Genomic DNA, 19,606 nt, shown 5'->3' with positions numbered 1-19,606 from the left:
TAAGCCCATTGCTTCTTGTTCCATCCTCAGAGGCCAAGATGAACAAGTTTTCTCCCTCCTCTTCATTACACCCTTTTAGATACCTGACAATGGCTATCATGTCCCCCCTCAGTCTTCTCTTTTCTAAACTAAACAAACCCAATTCCTTCAGCCTTCCTTCATAGGTCATGTTCTCTAGACCTTTAATCATTCTTGTTGCTCTTCTCTGGACCCTCTCCAATTTCTCCACATCTTTCTTGAAATGCGGTGCCCAGAACTGGACACAATACTCCAACTGAGGCCTAACCAGTGCAGAGTAGAGCGGAAGAATGACTTCTTGTGTCTTGCTCACAACACACCTGTTAATGCATCACAGAATCATGTTTGCTTTCTTTGCCACAGCATCACACTGCTAACTCATTCAGCTTGTGGTCCACTATAACCCCTAGATCCCTTTCTGCCATACTCCTTCCTAGACAGTCGCTTCCCATTCCGTATGTGTGAAACTGACTGAAACTGAATGATGAGGGACTCAGAACAGAGGGCTCTAGGGTGGGGCATTCAGTAGTCAGGGTTAAGGAGGTGAAGGGTCAGGGGCTGGGAGGGAGGCTTAGAGCAGAGGGGATGTGGGGGGTGTAAGATCCAGGGCAGGAGGCTGGGTGGGTGTAGAGTTTACTGCAGGGGTGACTCAGAACTGAGACAGTCCCAGATGGGGGGCGTGACCCCTAGCATGCCCCTTTAACATACCTGGCTGCTTGTTCCTGAGCCTGCAGGAAGCCCCAGGGACACGGCAGGGAGCCCTTCCCACTGTGGCTAAGTGTCCCAGTTGGCCCAGCTTCTTGCCAGAGCACTACACCAGCTTGCTTTCACCTCTGGTACCAAGTATTTCAAATGAATTTTAATTGGTAGGTGTACGTGAATGAGACAGAATAAGAGAGATCTTGTTCTCACTTAAAAACACAGAATTTTAAAATGCCTTCTAGGATCCAAGACAATAAATAGACTTAGTATTGGCTTGCTTTGCTGTCCTCTTATGCCTTATTCTCTCACTTATGTTGTCAAGCCTACTTATGCTAGCTCTTTAACTTATCAGTACTCTTAGCTGAAAGTCTTTTCCTTTTATTAGTAACCCAACTAAAGCTTCACATCACAACCTCTCGTTACTTTAAAAAAAATAAAAAATAAATTAAAAAAAAAAAAACCTCTGCACACAGTGTGAAAAAATCTCAGCTCCAAATAAAATTTTCCAAATGTAGTCAGTATTACTACATATTTTTTCCTCAGAAGAAACTGATTTTGTTATGGCTCTGTGTCTGTGTATTATGACAATCCAAAATATTTTAAAAGTCTACATGTTTTGAAAACAACTGAATTTTGAGAAGAGAGGCAACTTTAACGGTCATCTGTAATCTGCAAACAGAAAAAGATCAAGGTTCCAGTACAGATAATAGGGATATGAATGGATAGCCGGTTAACCAGTCACCTAGTAAGCACAACCCTGCCACTGGCAGACAGCTGCTCCAGCCCCACGTGGCTGCTGGCTCCCAGCACACATGGGCTGGGAGTTGGTAGCCTTACAGGGAGGGTACTGTCAGCTCCCTTCCACTCCCCAGGAAACTGACGACTCCCAGCCCTCAAGTCTGCCGGCATTCCTCCGCTCTGCCCCACTGCCGTTTTCGGCCCCATGCAAAGCTGCCCCCGGCCAGAGCAACTATCTGCACTGCAGGTAGCGGGCCACTCTACAGCCCTTCCCACTTGCCCCATTTAAGCAGTTAAACATAATGTTTAACCAGTCAGCTGATTAAAAGGGATTACAACCCTAGACTGTAGGATGGTAAAAATCTATAAATCATATCCTTCAGATGTAGCTTTATGAAATAAAAGGCTTGAAAACATGGAGCAGGCCCTTGCCCACAGCAGGCGGGAAATTGCTCCAGCATTCATTAAGGATGATACTTATCAGTTAACCAATTAACCTTTACATTTTACACCGCTTGTTAGATTTGGCTTTTTTACTGTGAATAGGTAGACAGACTGGCTAACAGTAACACCGGAACTCAGAGCTAGACCCACAGAGGGCCTTCGGCATTGAAATACTTAGTGTTGCAACATCCAGTTTTCAGATACTTTGCCACTCAGTGCAATCCATAGCCCTAAGTTAGGTGCCTACACTCCTTAAAAAATGAATGGGGAAAATTAGGCACCAAGAATGAAATTCACCAATTCCAGCAAGCTAAACAAGTAGTTGCCAAGGTTAACAAATAAGAAATGCCATGGAGACAGACAGGCCTACGTCCTACCCATCAAAAGGCACTTAAGTCTGGACTAGAGGAAAGCAATTCCCTCCACTCAGGATTCACAGTTGTGAATGCACCACTATTAGCCCACAAGTTAGGACACTTAGCTAGGATGTAGGAGACTAAAGTTCATTCCCCACCTCTTCTTGAGGTGCAGCAGGTGTATGATCCTAGCTCTACATAAGCAGCTAGGTTGAGGAGACTGCCTTGGCCATGGGATGTTCTGGGACAGCAATCTCGCTTACCCATACTGCACAACTGTATATAAATATTCACTGAGCGCAAGAATGACTCTATAGGCCAGTGATTAGGCCACTTTACAGGGACAAAGGAAGAGCCAAGTTCAAATCCCTTCTCCACATCAAGCAGGGGGATTCAATTCTCTCATGCTGAGCACCTTCAACCAAAGGACTAAAAAATGTGAGGGGGGGTAAGGAATTCTCTGAGCATGCCTATTGGACAGGGACACACACTGATGCTTAAACTGAGGGCTGTGAAACTTTTGGAAACATTAGGTGCATCTTCATAGCACAGTTAGCTCAAGTTACCTGTATCATCCAAACTTAAGCTAACTGTTGTAATGAAGACAAACTTTTAAGCACCTACAAGACTATAAGGGGAAATGTAGGAATATTGAATTAGGTGGCAACTAAGCTGGGGTTTTAGTAATGTCAATTAGGTACCTATATCATTTGCAATATCTAGCTGCTGGGTGCCAAATTCTGCAGCTGAAGCCACATGGATGCAGAGATTTACACACATGGATCCAATTGCAGAATCGGGACCGTTATCTGCATCACTGCTAGATAAAGTAGTTGCAAGCCACCTTTCAGTCATACCAAGGGACGGCTAGTAACCAAAGCCTGTAGAGGACATATTCACTTGTCAGTATTCCAGAGTTCACCAGCCCAAGTTTTACACTTGAAAGTAACAGCACAATGCAGGGGAACCCATTACTCACCCCCCCATACAACCTAGACCCCCCCCCAAGGATGGCACCTGGCCATTTACAGTGTGAAAAGGGGACAGTCACGTGGAGAATTCAGCCCCCAATGACTGACCTATGCACCTGTCAGATGCCTCTCGCCCAGGACAAAGCTCTGCCCTGCTGTCCCTACAGCAGGGGGGCTGGGCCGAGGGACGCCCCACGGCCGGCAGCAGTGAATGGGGAGGGGCTCCCCACAGATGTAGGAAAAGCAAGGCCCGTCCTGCAGAGGACCCCCCCCCCCCCCAGCCCTGGGGAGAGGGAGGGACCCCGCTTGCCCTCCCCGTACTCACCGTCCAGGGACACGAACTGCCCCACGGCCGAGGACCCGCCGCCGCTGTTCTCCACGAACTGCACCTCGGAGACGATAATATTGTCCTCGAGCACCGAGCCGCAGCCCGTGCACACCGCGTCCCCCCGCGCCGCGTCCACCTCGATCTCCGAGCCGCCGCACACGGCGCACACCCGCCCGCCCGGCATGGCGGCGGCCCGGCCCGCACTGGCACGCGCTACCTGGGGGCTCTCGCGCGCGCCGCGCCAACCGCTTCCCCGGGCCGGCTGCCGCTCAGGGTACGGCACCGCTCAGCGCAGGCCTCGCTCAGGCCGGCGGGGGGGGGGAGGAGCCCCACGCCAACGCCAGCCTCCTCTCGCGAGAGTTCGCCCCGGCGACCGCTTCCTGCCAGCGCCCAGAGCCGGGCGGGGAACCAAGCTCGGGTCCAGTCCCCGCCCACAGCCTCGCGTCAGGCTCTCACCGACCAATCAGTGTGAACCCTACAGCCCCAGCCTGTCAACGCCCACAGCCCCTCATAACCCTCCAGTCCATCGCCCCCCCCGTAGGTGAACAGAGATGCCTGTCACAGCCTCTCAGCCCACCTACAATCTGTGCTCGTCCACCTCACACCTAAGGCCTCCTGCCAATCACAGAACCCCCTTCCTTGCACCACAGCCTCCTATGACCCCTTCCAGGCACATCATTGTCCCCAGCAGTTTGCCGTGTAGCACGCTGCTGCCCCACACGCTTCTCATCTGGCTCTACAGTGCTTCTATCTTCTCTTTTTTTCCTGCCTAGCACTAGCTACACACAGGCACTGGGACTTGAACCCAGAACCCAAGGCTCCTGAGAGCACCAGCTTCTAGCACTTATTCTACTTACTGCCTCTGGTATTTGCATGTAGAGCCTCTCTGTGTGCCACTGACCAACAGCTAGCAAGCACTTTAGCAGGTCTGAGTTACATATACACCATTAAGTACTAATCTCATACTTGGTACTTGTAGTGCAGTGTTTCACATTTTGTAAATGTATGACAAATCATTCATCCTCAGCATCCCTACTGAGGTTCCTGAGAGCCTAGGGTGAATATAAAATAATTTAAAAAACAACAAATAGTCTGGTAGCACTTTAAAGACTAACAAAACATGTAGATAGTATCATGAGCTTTTGTGGGTACAACCCACTTCTTCAGATGTCTGGAGTGTTGGAAGTTCAGATCCAAAGAGAAGGGGGGGGAGAAGGAAAAAAAATGGAAGAAGAAGAAAAAAAGACAGAGAGTAGATACGCTTCAGAGGGATATCAGAGTGAGTCTGTAACAGGAAAAACTTAAAAAACAACAAACAGTCTAGTAGCATCTTAAAGACTGCGTAGTTATAAGAGGATTATAACTCTGGTCATCTGAAAAAGTGGGTTGTATCCACGAAAGCTCATGATACCATCTACGGCTACGTCTACACTGGCATGAATTTCCGAAAATGCTTTTAACGGAAAAGTTTTCCGTTAAAAGCATTTTCGGAAAAGAACATCTAGATTGGCAGGATGCTTTTCCGCAAAAGCACTTTTTGCGGAAAAGCATCCGTGGCCAATCTAGACGCGGTTTTCCACAAAAAAGCCCCAATCGCCATTTTCGCGAGCGGGGCTTTTTTGCTGAAAACACTACTGTGCTGTTTACACTGGCCCTTTTGGGCAAAAGTCTTTCAGAAAAAGACTTTTGCCCAAACGGGAGCAACATAGTTTCTCCGGAAAATCACTGACGATCTTCCATGAGATCGTCAATGCTTTTCCGGAAATTCAAGCGGCCAGTGTAGACAGCTGGCAAGTTTTTCCGCAAAATCAGACACAGCCTACATGTTTTGTTAGTCTTTAAAGTGCTACCAGACTATTTCTTGTTTTTTAAGTTTTTCCTGTTAGGGTATATCTACACTGCATTCCTCTTTCGAGAGAGGAATGCAAATGCAGCCGAGCAAAATTGCATGAAGCATGGATTTGAATTTCCCGCACTTTAGTTGCATAATCGCATCCTGGCACTATTTCAAAATACCCTATTTCGAAAAAAGAAATGATGTCTAGACACGGTTATTTCAAAAGAAAATCCTTCTTTCGAAATTACTCTTAAATCTTATTTTGGGTATGTCTACACTACAAGCCTCTTTCGAAACAGGCTTTTTCAAAAGCTAGTTTCAAAAAAGTCTCTTTCGAAAAAGAGCATCTAGACTACAAGCAGATTTTTCGAAAAAGCGAGCCACTTTTTCAAAAGAGAGTCTTTCTTTCAAATGCTTTCTTTCAAAAAAGCACAATTTGCATTCAAAAAAAGGCTACATTTTTTCAAAAAAACTCTGTGGTCTCGACACACCCTTTGTAAGGAGTAAGGGTAATTTTTGAAAGAAGGCGAGGAGTCCTGTGGCACCTTATAGACTAACTGAAGTGTAGGAGCATAAGCTTTCGTGGGCAAAGACCCACTTCATCAGATGCATCTGACGAAGTGGGTCTTTGCCCACGAAAGCTTATGCTTCTACGCTTCAGTTAGTCTATAATGTGCCACAGGACTCCTCGCCGCTTTTGCAGATTCAGACTAACATGGCTACCTCTCTGATATTTGAAAGAAGGGTTTTCTTTTGAAATAACCGTGTCCAGATAGTGTTTCTTTTTTCAAAATAGGACGCAATTATGCAAATGAAGCATGGGAAATTCAAATCTGCACTTCATTTGCAATTTCACTCGGCTGCATTTGCATTCCTCTCTCAAAAGAGGAATGCAGTGTAGACATAACCCTTACAGAATAACTCGGCTACCCCTCTGAAGGTTATAAAATAATTTGACATCTAGTTGTCATAAATCATATTATTTATTTCATGTATTAATAGGAACATTTTCTGTAATCACTTAACAGTCTCATGGCCTAATATACACACTTGCCCTTCTTGGCATAGTTTATTATATGGGTTCCATTTGTTACAAGCCAGAAACATGTAGTTCTCCAAGGGTTACAGGGATTTTTTAAATTATTTGACTCTATATAGTGAATTACACAAATTACTGCAGAAAAAATATAGACATGTTGACTGACAAAAAGACACATTTAAAGGCTAGTCCTTAACATTATAAATAAAATATATAGCATTTATATGATGCTTTACATATATTAATTAGTTTCAGGGGGTAGCTGACACAACACTTCTCTGAGATAGATAAGACTTATTATCTTTCTTCTACAGAAGTGGAAAATGAGAGGTGAAGGTTAAGAGATTTGTCCAAGGTCATAGATGGAGGCACTACCAAGGATAAAATGAGACCATAGATTGTTTTGGCCCTGCTCCAGACCATCAGATCTCAGAATCATAAGAGCCAATTCAATTATCTTGCTATTTGTATTGATCATGCACAAGCTTTAACAGAATAAATAACATTCAACTAAATATAGTATCTAGAAATCAGAGATATTTTCCATTTACTGGCCTCTGGGGCACAAGCCTAAACATTTAGACTGCGTCTAGATTGGCATGGATGCTTTTGCGCAAAAAGTGCTTCTGTGCAAAAGCATCCGTGGCCAGTCTAGATGCAATTTTGCACAAGAAAGCCCCAATCACCATTTTAGTCATCGGGGCTTTTTTGCGCAAAACAGTTCTTCCCTGTCTACAGTATTCTTGCGCAAAAGGGCTTTTTCCCGAGCAGGAGCGTGAAAGTATTTGCGCAAGAAGCACTGATTTTGTACATTACAAAGTCAGTGCTCTTGCGCAAATTCAAGCGGCCAGTGTAGACAGCTGGCAAGTTTCTGCACAAAAGCAGCTGCTTTTGCACAAAATCTTGCCAGTCTAGATGCACCCTTAAAGTGACAAAGTAAAAGAAATATAAAGTGGTCCAAATGGGCTCTGAAATAACATATTCTTATTGTATCACTCTATTATACCTCCACATCTACTTCTAAATTGCCCTTCTATCTATCTTTGATTGTCTTTTTTTGTTCCAGTTGAAGTAGTCAAAAAAGTGCCAATGTATTGAGTTCATGCTTTAACCAAATAGGTGCCAGCATTTGGCTCCTGACCACTCTGATTATCAAGAGTTAGTGCGGTATGGCGGAATGAGAAAATTATAAAAAATTCAGGAAACCCTAAGCACAGTCTGGGCCACTGATTGTCCGTTTGGATATTTGGGACCCAAATTTCCAAACTGGTTACAGATTTTGGATGTCTCCATTTTTAGAATGCTCAGCTTAAGAGACCTGGTCCTGATTTTCAGAAATATTGGGCAACCACAACACCAACTTAAGTCAATGGGAGTTGCAGGAGTTCATACCTCTGTTAAATCAGAAACAAGGTATCTCAAGTTACAATCTACATTCTACAAAAGAAAAATGATGGTCTTATGGATAAGGTACCGTACTAATATAGGCTTCAGCAGATGTGGGTTTGATTCCTTCTTCTACCACAGATAGCCTGTTTAACAATAAGCAGTCATTTAATGTTTCCATGCCTCAGTTTCCCATTTGTAAAACTAGAATGATAATGCTTCTTTTCTCCCACGCTTTGCCTTGCCAATTTAGATTGTAAACACTGGAGTAGCTACTGTCTCTAACTATGTATTATATATAGCAGCTAGTACAATGGGTCCCTAATCTCAGGAGGTTGTGTATGCCACCATAATACGAACCAAAAAAATTAAACTGAATACTCAAAAATACTGGAATATTTTGAAAATGTGGACTGTAATAGCTTAACCTCACAATGGCAATTCCTATATTTCCTGTCAGTACAATTAGAGCTTATATCCCTTGGTGGTGTAAGGTTTGTATAGTGCTCCTGAAGTTATTTGTATCATTTTGTTTTCCATTGTTTTCTATATATTTTCAATGTATTTTGTATCTACACTACTTGAAAGTCAAGTTATGGTATATTTGCAAGTTAATATTTGTAATGATGTCAAATTATGTTTATATTTTAAGACCGATGTCTGAATAGTGCCAAATTCCTTCTGAGAAGCTGGATTCATTTAGGCTACGTCTAGACAGCGGGGCTATTTTGGGATACCAGAAATTTCAACAAATTGAAAGAGCCAGACGAAAACCCAGAAACCATCTACTTCAAGACAGACCCAAAACAACCAACAATAGAACAGCACTTGTCATCACCTACAGCCCCCAACTTAAACCCACAATTTGATTTGAGGAAGTGGGTCTGGCCCACGAAAGCTCATCACCTAATAAACCATCTTGTTAGCTTTTGATACTGTTTCACATGACCTTCTCATTAACAAATTAGGGAAGTACAACCTAGATGGAGCTACTATAAGGTGATTGCATAACAGGTTGGAAACCATTCCCATAGAGTAGTTATCAGTACAGGTAGTTCACTGTCAAGTTAGAAGGGTATATTGAGTGGGGGATATGTCCATATCAGTTCTGGGTCTGATTATGTTCAATAGCTTCTTGAATTATTTAGATCAGTAGCTCTCACCGTTCCAAACTACAGTACCATTTCAGGAGTCCAATTTGTCATGCATACCCACAAATTTCACCTTAAAATTAGCTGTTTAAAATCAAACATAAAATATAAAAGTGTCATAGCACACTATAACTGAAAAATTGCTTACTTTCTCATTTTTATCATATAATTAAATACATTATTTGGAATATAAATATTGTACTTACACTTCAGTGTATAGTACATAGAGCAGTATAAACAAGTCACTATGAAATTTTAAAAAGCTAGTGCTTTTTATGTGACCTGTTGCAAAACTAGGCAAATATCTAACTGAGTTGATGTTTCCCCCACGAGAAGACTTCTGCATATCCCTAGAGGAATGCATAGCCCTGGTTGAGAACCACTGATTTAGAGAAGGGCATAAAGCAGTGATTTTCAACCAGGCATACACATACTCCTGGGAGTATGTAGAGGTCTTACAGCGGGTACGTCAACTCATCTGCATATGTGCTTAATTTTACAACAGGCTACATGAAAAGCACTAGCAAAGCCAATAAACAGTAAAATTTCATACAGACAATGACTTGATCACATTGCTCTAGATATTATACACTGATATTTAAGTACAATATTTATATTCTAATTGATTTATTTTATAATTATATGGCATAGGTGTGAAAGTAAGTAATTTTTCAGTAGTAGTAATATTATTTGTCAGTAACACTGTGCTGTGACATTTTTGTATTTTTATGTTTGATTTTGTAAGCAAGTGTTTTTAAGTGAGATGAAACTTGGGGTACGCAAGACAAATCAGACTCCTGAAAGGGATACAATAGTCTGGAAAGGTTGAGAGACACTGGCATGAAGAGAACATTTATAAAGGCTGTGAATGATAACAAACTGGGAGGAGTTGCAAGTGCTTTGGAGGATAGGATTAAAATTAAAAATGATCTGGACAAACTGGAGAAATGGTCTGTGGTAAATAGAATGGAATTCAAGAAGGACAAATGATAAGTATTCCACTTAGGAAGGAACAATGACTCGCACACCTACAAAATGGGAAATTATTGCTTAGGAATTCCTGGGGAAATGGATCTGGGAGTTATAGCGGATCACAAGCTAAATCTGAGTTGTTAATGTGACACTGCTGCAAAAAAAGCAAACATAATTCTGGAATGTATTAGCAGGAGTGTTGTAAGCAAAAGAGAAGTAATTCTTCCACTCTTTCTCTCACAGATAAGGCTTCAAATAGAGTACTGTGTCAAACTCTTATTGCCACATTTCAGGAAAAATGTGGACAAAGTCGAGACAAGAGCAACAAAAATTATTAAAGGTCCAGAAAACATGACCTGTGAGGAAAATATTGAACAAAACTGTGTTTAGTCTAGAGAAGAGAAGACTAAGAACATGGGTGGTGCGTAAATGTTGGGCTGGGGGAGTCAAACCCCCAACCCCACCCCATCTGTCTGATGCCCCATCCCTCACAGGAGCCAAGCCCCCTCTACCACCACAGGGGCAAGCCTTCAGCTCCCCCACAAAAGCCTTCTCAGCCCTGGAGCACCATGAGGGGGCAGAGGGCAGGCCAGCATCTGCAGCCTCAGTGTGGCTGAACACTGAGGGCAGCAACACTCCGCCCCCAGACCACCTACTACTTCAGTCCAGCTTTCGGCAGAAGCTGGATGCAGTATGCGTTCTGGGGGTGGAGTGTTGCCGGGGTCATGCCTGGCCATTTGGGAAGGCATTGCCTTCACCCGCCTCTTATACCCTCCGTCCATGACTAAGAGGGGACACAATTACAGCTTTCAAGTACATAAAAGATTCTTACAAGAAATAGGGTGAGAAATTATTCTCATTAACCTTTGAGGATACGATAAAGAAGCAATGGGCTTACATTTCAGAAAGTGAGGTTTAGGGTGGACATTAGGAAATCCTTCCTAACTGTCAAGGTAGTTAAGCACTGGAACAAGTTACGTAGGAAGGTTGTGGAATCTCCACCACTGTAGGTTTTAAAGAACAGGTTAGATAAACACTTGTCGGGAATGGTCTAGTTATTTCTTATTCCTTGGCTCTGGTTTCTGCCTTCTTTGACTTCTCAAAGTCCTTTCTAGTCCTACACTTCTATGATTCTATGAAAGGTGCTACGGAAGTGCCAAATATTAAAACTCACTGGTTTTTTAATTCTTCCAGTCATTCATTCCTGAAGGCACGGAGCTCAGACAGCTCTTATCCCAGCAAGTAAGCCTTTTTTTTCTGGATTAGTATTCATCCAAGCTGTAATATAGACACTGTGGCATTCAACCAGTTCCATAGTTGGGAAGGAAGGTTAATGGGAAATATATAATGGAAGGATGTTTGTTCAGTCTGCTTTATCTACCAGAAGTCACTTGAATTACTTAACTTAATGCAGAAGAGGAAACCCTATAGACTCACTTTCAAAATCTGTTTCTCACTGAGTGGGCAACATGTAGCCAAGCTTTTGATGCAGCTCTCCTCAACTTGTCAGCATTGAATGCTGTCAGTCTTCTGTCTTTCCCTGACACTGAGGGAGAGCACTGAGATTGAGAGTCTGTGTGCACAGGACTCGAACCAGTATTCCAACACACAGGGCTGGCAGCAGAGTCCCTGCATTGCAGGGTAGCTGCTGGGAACTCAGGACTTGGGACTGGTAGCAGAGCACCCAGCATATGGGGCTGGCAGTTGCCCAGGCACTAGGCCAGGAGCCTGAGCATGCTGTAGCACCCCCAGCACCCTTAGTTCTCATGCCTATGCAAAGTTTTCAGTGAGGTATCAACAAGTCTTTAATTCACAGCAACGTAGCAATTGCTAAATAAGATCAGAACAAGAGATCATCTAAACAAATATCCTGTTTCTGAGTGACAGACCGACCTGCTTCAGAGGAAAGTGCAAGAAACCTACAGCCAGCAATTATTGAATAATCTCACTATAGAAAAAGTTTCATTGTAACACCTTCAGTTAGTGGTTGGCCTAGTCCTAAAAAAAGAGGACTTAAATTTTATATTCCTTTAAAATAACCTAAGTAATTTTTTACATTTGTTTGGATTTTCTTTTTCTTTACTAGCAGTTCCATCTAACATATACAAATGTGCAATTCCTTTTTGAATCTTGGTAAGTTTGGCCTTAACTTTAATGGGTTGCAATGAGTTCCACAGGCTAAGTATGCATTGTCTGCACAAGTAGTTCTTTCTCTCACTTTTAAATTTGCTGCCTTTCAGTTTCATTGAATGTCCCTCTGTTCTTTTATTAAAAGAAAGGGTGTACAGGCTTTAGGGATGTAAAATCCCATTTAATTGGTTAATCGGTTAAATGTAGTGGTTAACCAATTAAAGGGGAGCAAGCAGGGGGGCAGTTCCAGCCTGGCTGGGTGGAATAGCCCCCTCACCCCGCCCACCACAGCCAGGTTGGAGAGGTCCCCCTGCAGGCAGTGAACGGAGCAACTTCCCAGCTCCCAGACACACATAGGGCTGCCACTTCCAGCTCTGCCTGGATCTACCAGTTCTTAGCCTGTGTAGGAGCCCATCGGGGCTGGAACAGCTCCCAGGTACCAGGTAACTGGTTAATCAGTTACCCATTCACATCCCTAACAGACATTCCAAATTTTCCTTCTGTATTCCATTCATTACTTTGTATGCTCAATAATGTACCCACTCATTCCATTTCTCTCTCAAACAATCTCAGTCTTGCTTTTGCAGCTTTGAGACTGGATAAATAACAAAGACCACCAGAGGGTGCTAGTAAAAAGAGAAAGTACAGCAACCCTCAAGCTGAGAAAAACTTTCATTTAATGCAGTGGTTCTCAAACTTTTTAGCTCATAACCCACTCTGTTCTATGCAAACCTTTCTGCAGATCACCAGCCAACAACCCATGATGATAAAATGTGAGCAGGGAGGGAGGGGCTATGCAAGAAGTACGATGCAAGCATGCCCACCGATGGGGGGGGGGGAAGCAATTGCTCTGGTGCCCAGCCATTCAAAGGAGCCAAGAATTCCTTTGAACTGCTGTATGAGTGCCACTCCCCATGGCTTTGAGGGCTGGCGGGGAGCCCAATACCATGCTCCAGGCAGCACTAAGAACTGACTGCCCTCGGCCCCATCTTTTCTGGGGATGCAGAGACAGCCCACCCCATTTGCCACATCAGCCCCACTGGGTGCGTGAGCTGACTAGAGGTGAGGTGTCTGGCCAGGAGGGAAGGTGCAGGAGCAAAGGAAGGCGCAGAGTGGGGCTGTGGGATCTTGGTGGTGGTTGAATGAGGAGGATGGGCTGTGGGATCTGGGCATGAGGGCGATGAGGTGTGCTTACCTGGCTTCACATCCCCACCATTCCCAGTCACCACATCTCAGGCACCTCTGGCCAATGAAAGCAATGGGGAAAGCCAGGAGGAGTGGGAATGGTAGTGTGCTGAGCCGCTTGCTCCCCCTGTGAACCAGATCCCACCTGAGAAGCTCAGTGAAGATGTTAGATAGCAATTAATTAAATAATTGTGTTATTCAAAATATAGTGGTTACACAACTATTCGATAGTCCCCAGATGCAGGGCCAGCAGCCAGACTGGCTCCTGCGCAGACCGGCTCCTGCCTGCCAACCTGCACTGCTGCCTCTGATACAGAGGCAGCAAAGGGGGAGTGCATGTAGTCAATATGAGTAACTGATAAGCCCAGGCTTATCGGTTAATCATGTAGTCGACTACACACTGACATCCCTAAAGCTTGAAACACCCCCCTCTCATGGGGGGGCCTGAGCCTCAAGCTTTGGCCCACCTTCAAAGTGATCCACGAACCACACTTTGAGAACCACTGCTCTAAGGCGAAAGCAACTGAAAAGATACTTTACAGTCAAAATGTTTTCATAGTAAATATTGTTATACAAGTAATGAACGGTAGAGGGAGCTAAAGGAAAAGGAAAGAACTATAATGTCAGACTTGGGAAGTAATGCTTAGTGAAGTTAAGAAGTTTATCGGTTTTTTATTGGTTTCATTTTCTTCACCTTTACCTTTTTGACTTATTTACCTGTCTTTCTATTAAGGGTATTCAACACTAATTTTTAGTGGTAAGGAAGTATTTTGGCAACCATTAAGCTGTGTGATAGCTGCTAGTGTTAACAGAGAACTTGAACCTGCCTTGAATGCAATGATCATTTTGTCTATTACTGTTCACAAACAAGCCTACCTTGAATCTTAAATAAGTGGCTAAGTAAGTTGTCTGGCATCCCCATTGTGACATCTAAATTAAATATCAAGGCTCAGTAGCTGTGTCTCCTTGTGTGATTTTTGCTGAAGTAAATAAGGCAGGCTTTATGGAAAAACCCCTTCAGGACAGCAGCTTCCAGTCACTCCTTCCTAGCTCCCATACTTTTATCTACCAGAGGTCTTAGCAACAGAAGGCTGCAGGATGCTGTAACTCCAGACAGAATGTGGAATGTGATGACAGCAGCATGGAATCTGGAAGTTTGGAAGGAAAGGTTTGTTTCATCCTGCAGAAGCATCTCTAGCGAGAATTGTATTACATCTGTCCGTTTGGGTTCCCACTGAAGGAATTTAAAACCATCTAGAGACGTGGAGACTTTTGGTAGCCCATTCCCACTCCTGGCATAAGTGGGAGGAGAAGTAAGGCTGGTAGGGATGGTGTGTAGTGGAGCTGAGTTCTGCTTCTCTTGATCCTCGGCCGGTGCAGGGGACCATTTGTTAACAGTGTAAATTCAAGCAGAGCACCGCCTTTTCTAATTTCCACTAGGGCCGAACAACATTGAATGAGGCATCCACAACCTTCCTTCTCCCTTGAGCTGCCACACTCCACTATATCCGACCACAGGCAACTGGACCTAGCCATAGTGTACTGGAGTCTGAATACCCTGAGATTCTTGACTACAGCAAGGTTCAGTGGAGTACCAGCAGCCATGGGAGCTGGTGCTGTCTGTGTGAGACAGTGAGGGATAGAGAAGCAGTGCTCTTAGGTGACAGGTCTGGCTTCCTGCCCTTCAGTTTGCATGGAGCCACACAGCTCAACCACTCTGGGACTGGGTCTATGGGCATCAGCCCCCACCCCAACCATGTTAATACAATGGGCTCCTTTGAGTTTGGCATCTGTGTAAATCCTATGGACTTGTGACCAGTGAGGTGGTTGCCTCAACTCAACAATCGCTTTTTCAAACACAGCATTATTCATCCAAGTCAGGTACAAAGCATGCCAAGCAAAAACAAGTAAAGGTCTAGCTGCGTATTTCCCTTGTCCTAATTCATAATTGTTCCTTCGGGCTTTTGTACGTTTCAGCTAACCCAATTATTTCCATCTCTGGGCTGTGAGAAGTCAATTCTCTGGCTGCTGCTGCTTGTCCATGATGTTGCCCATGGTGCTCCACTCCTAGCCACTGGCCAGGACTCCTTGCCCCCGGCAGGGCTCTACTCCTGGCCACCAGCCGGGCTCCCTACCATCGACAGAGCTCCAGTGCCAGCCTGCTGGCAGGGATCCATTCCTTACCACCCGCCAATGCTCCCTCCCCCTGGCGGGGCTCCACTCCCAGCCGCTGGCCCCTGCAGCTGCCAGGCTGCTAGCCTGGCTCCCTTTAGACTGCTGGCCCCCCAGACCATCTCCACCCAGCCGCTGGCAACTTCTGCAACTGGGGCTCTCTGGTCCAGCAACATCTGTGGACCATGAATATTGATGGTCACAGACAGAGTCCTGAATAAGAGATGAGTCCTGGATGAGAGGGTTTCAACCTGTAAAGCTTTGAGGTCTTTTTCAAAGATAGCAGTGAATAGAGGGTGTTACCATAGTCACAGGGATTATCCTAATCCCCTCTGCCATCAAGAAGAACAGAGGGAGGATGTTCATCCCTTTAATAGAGGATACAGTCATAGACACACTGATGGCAAGGCCTGGAACCTACATGCTCCCCTTCTTGGATAGTAAAGAAGCATAGAGAACAGGAACCTCAACTAGCAAATAACGTCATCTTTCTTGAGGAGAATCTACAGGCACCTCTAAAGTCCAGCCAGTACTAAAGAAACCATCACCCAGCCCTACAGACCTCAGAAACTAATGCCTAATTTCTAAATTCATATTAAAGCAATGCTGGACCCTAGCTACACCATGACTCAGGATCCACATGGCTCCAATCTTTCAGTCATACCTCCACATCATGTTTCTGCATTCCAGAGAGGCTAGATAATGGAAGGAAGCCTTTTACGCACTCAGGGGAGGCAGCAGTGTGCCAGGAATCAGGGCCTGCAGCAGAGCTAGTCTCCTGGAAGTTACATCGGTACAGCAGGCCTGCAGCAGGCTGCTTGATCAGATGTGCAATCTAACAGGCTGCAGAGGCCTGCTCTTATACCAGTAGCAGCAGCTTACTAGCTTCTCAGTGCTGATATTCACCACTGTGTCTACTCCTATGTGACCTGTTTTCTACTGCTCCTTCCTTGCACTCTGCTTTGCCTCTGTCCTGCCCCCACCAACCCTTGACTGATACTCTGTTTGTGCCAGTTCTCACCTCAGGTTTGACCCTTGACTCTGGCTCCTGACTACAGGCTCTAGCTTGAACCTTGGCTCTCGTTTCTGCCTTTTCTGACCCTTGGCTTTGGCACCTGACTACAGACTATGGCTCTGACCTACTCCACCTACTAGACTAGACTGCCCTAAGCTTAGTCAGCTCACACAATGCCCCTCTTGAGAGGAGCAGAGGACATACTCACTCCTCCCGCCCATCCCTGAACTTACCACAGCTGCAAGTGTATTTGCTTGGGTGAATGAGGGGCTGGGCCTATTGCATCCTCCTTTAACCACACACATACTCCTCTGTTGGGATGTTGTCACCTGCTGTACTCTCCCAGAGCAATGGGGCATGCAATAACATGAATGGTGAAATTACATCTCTTGGCTATTGCTTCAGGCTGTCTGCAAGCTCCAGGGGGAATCACTGTTTTGGTTACACTCCAATCATATTTTTATGCAAAAGAGAACAAAAAGTGTTATTATTATGTTCATCAGCAGTGCGGTAGATAGCTCTGAGAGTCCTAAGCATCTTCACACCCGTGTATACATTCATTAAATATATATGACATTTATATGTCAGACTTGTGTGAGTTGGTTCAACAATGAAGTTGGAAGTGTGAGACTGTTCCCATTTCACCTGTGAGGTCCACCCACTCTCACACACATACTTAGGCTATGTCTACACAGCAACATTATTTCGAAATAACTAGTATTATTTTGAAATAACAGTCTGCGTTTACACAGCCGGCAGATATTTCAACATAATGTCAAAATACTGTCAAGTTGGAGGACTTCTTACTTTGACTCCTGTAACCCTGATTGTAATGATTGAAGTGTCATTAGAGGAGGTTTTGGAACAAATAGAAAAACTTAATGTTAATAAATCTCCGGGACCGGATGGCATTCTTCCAAGGGTTCTAAAAGAACTCAAATGGGAAATTGCTGAACTATTATCTGTGGTTTGTAACCTATCCTTTAAATCGGCTTCCATACCTAATGACTGGAAGGTAGCCAACGTGACACCAATATTTAAAAAGGGCTCTAGAGGCGATCCTGGCAATTACAGACCGGTAAGTCTAACTTCAGTACCGGGCAAATTAGTCGAAACAATAGTAAAGAATAAAATTGCGAGGCATGTAAAAGAACATAATTTGATGGACAAAAGTCAACATGATTTCTGTAAAGGGAAATCATGTCTTACTAATCTATTAGAGTTCTTTGAAGGGGTTAACAAACATGCAGATAAGGGGGATCCAGTAGATATAATATATTTGGATTTTCAGAAAGCCTTTGACAAGGTCCCTCACCAAAGGCTCTTGTGTAAATTACATGGCCATGAGATAAGAGGGAAGGTCCTTTCTTGGACTGAGAACTGGTTAAAAGACAGGAAACAAAGGGTAGGAATAAATGGTAAATTTTCAGAATGGAGAGGGGTAACTAGTGGTGTCCCCCCAAGGGTCAGTCCTGGGACCAATCCTATTCATCTTATTCATAAATGATCTAGAGAAAGGGTAAGCAGTGAGGTGGCAAAGTTTGTGGACGATACTAAACTGTTCAAGATAGTCAAGACCAAAGCAGACTGTGAAGAACTTCAAAAAGATCTCACCAAACTGAGTTATTGGGCGACAAAATGGCAAATGAAATTGAATGTGGATAAATGTAAAGTAATGCACATCGCGAAAAATAACCCTAACTATACGTACAGTAGGATGGGGGCTAATTTGGCTACGACAAATCAGGAAAGCGATCTTGGAGTTATCATGGATAGTTCTCTGAAAACTTCCACACAGTGTGCAGCGGCAGTCTAAAAGGCAAATAGGGTGCTAGGAATTATTAAGAAAGGGATAGAAAATAAGACACAGAATATCTTACTGCCCCTGTATAAAACTATGGTATGCCCACATCTTGAATACTGTGTACAGATGTGGTCTCCTCACCTCAAAAAAATATTTTGGCCTTGGAAAGGGTTCAGAAAAGGGCAACTAAAATGATTAGGGGTTTGGAACGGGTCCCGTATGAAGAGAGGTTAAAGCGACTGGGACTTTTCAGTTTAGAAAAGAGGAGACTGAGGGGGGATATGATAGAGGTATATAAAATCATGAGTGGTATGGAGAGGGCAGATAAAGAAAAGTTATTTATTAGTTCCCATAATAGAAGACCTAGAGGACACCAAATGAAATTAATGGGTAGCAGGTTTAAAACTAATAAAAGAAAGTTCTTCTTCACACAGCATGTAGTCAACCTGTGGAACTCCTTGCCAGAGGAGGCTGTGAAGGCTAGGACTATAATAGAGTTTAAAGAGAAGCTAGATAATTTCATGGAGGTTATGTCCATAAAAGGCTATTAGCCAGGGGATAGAAATGGTGTCCCTGGCCTCTGTTTGTCAGAGGCTGGAGAAGAATGGCAGGAGACAAATCACTTGATCATTGTCTTCGGTCCACCCCCTCTGGGGCACCTGGTGCTGGCCACTGTCGGCAGACAGGATACTGGGCTAGATGGACCTTTGGTCTGACCCAGTACGGCCGTTCTTATGTTCTTATGTTAACCCTCATTGTATGAGGAGTAAGGGAAGTCGGAGGAAGAGTGCTCTATTTTGAAATAAGTGCTATGTAGACAGCACCAAAACTCAAAATAAGCTACGCAATTGATGCAGCTCAATTTGTGTAGCTTATTTCTAGTTAAGCCCTGCTGTGTTGACGTACCCTTATAATCCCAGTCAAAGAATTTTATAAGTGACATTTAGCAATGAGGTCTGCACAGAAAAAGAAAAAATGGCAGCCTGTGGCATTTCCAAGCAATCTCCCAGCCCTCTCTTCTGCTGTACTAGATAGTAACAGTAGAGGGCTCTGCTTGACCCAGTTTTGAATCAGTTTTGTTAAATCATGCTACTGAAGATACTATCCCTTCAGCCAGGGTGGCCTGATTACGTAATCAAACAAGCTGCAACAAAAATCCAGCTGAAAAAGCTATTCATGGGGCTCAGAGAAAAACCACGCCTATTTACAAAAAATATAAAACTGCAGAGTGTGAAAAGCCTTTCCCAATATATACTGTGACTAACGCTCATTGTACAGTACAACAGCCTAAAGCTGACTTTTATTGAGCTATAACATACTGGGCAAGCTGGCTCAGAATCAATAATTGAAAAGGAAGA

General features: G+C 44.1%; 1 protein-coding gene across 6 annotated transcripts in view; it reads right to left on the bottom strand.

Annotated features, from left to right (window-relative positions):
* BRF1 (BRF1 general transcription factor IIIB subunit) overlaps nt 1-15,174 on the bottom strand; it is a 270,488-nt gene extending 255,314 nt beyond the window's left edge. For 2 of the 6 annotated variants that reach the window (XM_075926413.1, XM_075926417.1), the window contains exon 1: nt 3,555-3,895. In XM_075926413.1, coding sequence (XP_075782528.1) covers nt 3,555-3,741 — 187 coding nt within the window. In that variant the 5' untranslated portion in view covers nt 3,742-3,895. Of the gene's footprint in view, nt 1-3,554; nt 3,899-14,133 lie in introns of those variants that run through there. The other 4 variants (XM_075926416.1, XM_075926414.1, XM_075926415.1 and 1 more) reach the window with 4 other exon arrangements.
* Between the last annotated feature and the right edge of the window lie 4,432 nt (nt 15,175-19,606).

The sequence above is a fragment of the Pelodiscus sinensis genome, chromosome 4, assembly GCF_049634645.1.
Source record: "Pelodiscus sinensis isolate JC-2024 chromosome 4, ASM4963464v1, whole genome shotgun sequence".
Lineage (NCBI taxonomy): Eukaryota > Metazoa > Chordata > Testudines > Trionychidae > Pelodiscus > Pelodiscus sinensis.
Note: the sequence above shows the minus strand (reverse complement) of the source record. Positions and strands in the feature narration are given on the sequence as shown.